This window comes from Convolutriloba macropyga, chromosome 11, assembly GCF_964194025.1.
Source record: "Convolutriloba macropyga chromosome 11, txConMacr16.3, whole genome shotgun sequence".
NCBI classification, from domain to species: domain Eukaryota; kingdom Metazoa; phylum Xenacoelomorpha; order Acoela; family Convolutidae; genus Convolutriloba; species Convolutriloba macropyga.
Window position 1 is genome coordinate 7,537,011 of NC_134478.1, and position 2,500 is coordinate 7,539,510.

A 2,500-nucleotide genomic window follows, 5' to 3' on the forward strand; every position below is an offset into this window, starting at 1 on the left:
ATCTTTTAGTAATTGCATTGCGTGCGTAAAATTGAATATATGTAATGCTCCCGATAAAAATAATTACGGTTTTTGACTGATTCGACAGCGCTTTCTTGCAAAATGATGTTGAGTTCTTGATTTATGACAATTTTTCTTGTCCTTTTTGTAGTGACATGATATTATATTGACAATTACGGGCCTCAATGGTCTTATCTGATGGTTGAAAAAGATTTTTTTTCAAGATTTCTTCTATAGATAATGGGGTCCATGACTTCGAAAATTTTTGTTTTAAACATATGACTAAATTTTGAACTTTACCCTTTTTAATCTCATTTTTGTCAACTTATAGCGTAGCCTCATTACTGAATTACATCTGTTTTCCTTTTAAAAAACTAAATTTTAAAGTTTTTACTGATTATCTGATTTGTTGTTAAATTAAGTTTTTTCTGGCTTTGGTTCTAATGGCATTCATAAAAATTTTTGTGATTATGCTATAATTGACGATATTTGAATTTATTTTTGGTGCCTTTTAACATTAACAAACTGAAATCATGTTCCATTGGCGTTTGTCACCGGTCCATTTAAACATTTTTTACCTTTGACTATTTAATAGTTTATTATTTTATTGGCTGGGACTCCCATTTATAGCAATTTTTTCTTGATTTTTCTTGTTGGCAGTACTTGTCGTCTTTTTCTTGATAGTCATAGGACATATTCTGGATAGCGGCAGTTCATAGTGGTTTCCTGCTGAGTCTTAGGACCAACTTTTTAATGATTTCATTCGGTTGGTAATGGTGTTCACTGTTGGTAATGGTTATTTGTTTTTCAAAGAAAAACTACTTTTTTTAATTATTTTCTATGTTTTTATTTTTTATTTCTGTTGTACTTGCTTGCTGTGCTCCTTAAAGAGGGGTCCTAGTTTTTTTTATTAAAATGTAGTTTATTTTTATTAAATTTGTTGTGATGTCATGCTGTTTCCACTTTTTGAAGTGATTTTATGACAAAAAGACATTGAGTTTCGGTTTTTAATCTATTTGTTTTTGTTATTTGATTTTGTTGTTCGTCTCGTCTCGCAGTCTCGTTAATGTAACGCCTCATCGGCGCTCTAAAGCGTCATTATTTACTTCGTATGGTTTGAGTTTAAAGCTAGGTTTTTGTTCATACAACACTTATTTTCGAAAATTTAATTTTTTGAAAGTTTTCTAACTAAGTTGTTATAACTGACCTGATATAAATTGAAATGTACACTTTTGGGGTGATTTTTTGGCACATCTAGTCTAAATTGACAATAAATTCTTGTCGTCATTCATTACTCGTTTCAGATAATAGAAAAAATTATGTTAAAAAGTTGAAAAAATGTATTTAATGTAAATTTTAAAATTAGTTACTTAAAGATCGTGATCACTGCAAAATTTCCTTAAATTGGCAATAATTGATGAACCCTGATGGGCGCCTTTGAGCAATGTTGTTATCTTTTGTTTCAATTTTTTATTATACTGTTCTTTTTGCACAAGAATGAAAGTTTATTAACTTTCATTTTCCCCTTCAAGTATGTGTTTTGTTTTCGTGTCATGACCTTCGCAGCCCAGTGTGACCTTAAGTTCTATTGCCTAGAACACATATGATCTTCAGAAACTGACTTTTTAGAGACGGATACAGTTGTTTTAAAACATTTCTTTAACAGAGTAACAGGATTCTTAACAACTCAGGTCAGTTACTCGAACGGGGAGGTAAAAAAAGAAGGGAGTTAAAATTCGTTCATGCGTTCAGAACTTTTTATTTTCAGGCGCTTGGAGGCATCCGCGAATGAAGCAAGCAAGGAGAAAGATGATGCTAAAAATAAGGTTGGAAAATATAATGAAAATTGTATTAACTTAGTAATTTTATACCAACAAGGAGAATGGGAATAATTGAATGTCATGAGTTAGACAAAAGGGAGGAATTTTTTTATTGTTAGACGGAAGGATTCAGGATTTTAACCAGGTGTGGGTTTCCAGACCACAATAAAGTAGCCCCAAACTCACGACACGCAGCCCAAACTTCACCCCAGATTGAAATTATGTGTATAAATTATGCATTCTGGTATACGCATACATATATTGCAAAGATATACATTTTAACAGTTTATTGATGAGCGTCAGAATGTTAAAATTTTCCATCCAAGTGGTGTTCAAATTCCTTTTTATTAGTTAAAGGGTTCTGGACGCCCTGAATATTTCTGCGTTATAATTTTTCAATTTTACACTATATCGGGTTTTAACGCAAGACATTTTTTATTAGAAAATTTCCTGATTTTTGTTTTTTGACCTAAATCATTTTTCAGAGAAAAAAACGGATAAGCAATATTCTATTTTGTCTTTTTTGGATGACCTTCAATTAGAGGTGCAATTCTGAAAAAAAAACGTTACTTTTATGCTGCGCACGATCTGCCATTTTTAAGCAGCTTTTCTTAGAAGTTATTTAATGAATGCTTTTAGGCGGAGGAAGCACAACAGTCAGCCGACAGTGCTAAGAAGGA

General features: G+C 31.6%; 1 protein-coding gene across 1 annotated transcript in view; it reads left to right on the top strand.

Moving 5' to 3' along the window:
* Positions 1–1,553: 1,553 nt before the first annotated feature.
* LOC142349731 (uncharacterized) overlaps positions 1,554–2,500 on the top strand; it is a 59,998-nt gene continuing 59,051 nt past the window's right edge. The window contains exons 1-3 of the mRNA XM_075401472.1: positions 1,554–1,582; positions 1,769–1,826; positions 2,460–2,500. The exon at positions 2,460–2,500 is cut by the window's right edge and continues 77 nt beyond it. Of these exons, the coding sequence (XP_075257587.1) occupies positions 1,554–1,582; positions 1,769–1,826; positions 2,460–2,500 (128 nt within the window). The remainder of the gene's footprint in view (positions 1,583–1,768; positions 1,827–2,459) is intronic.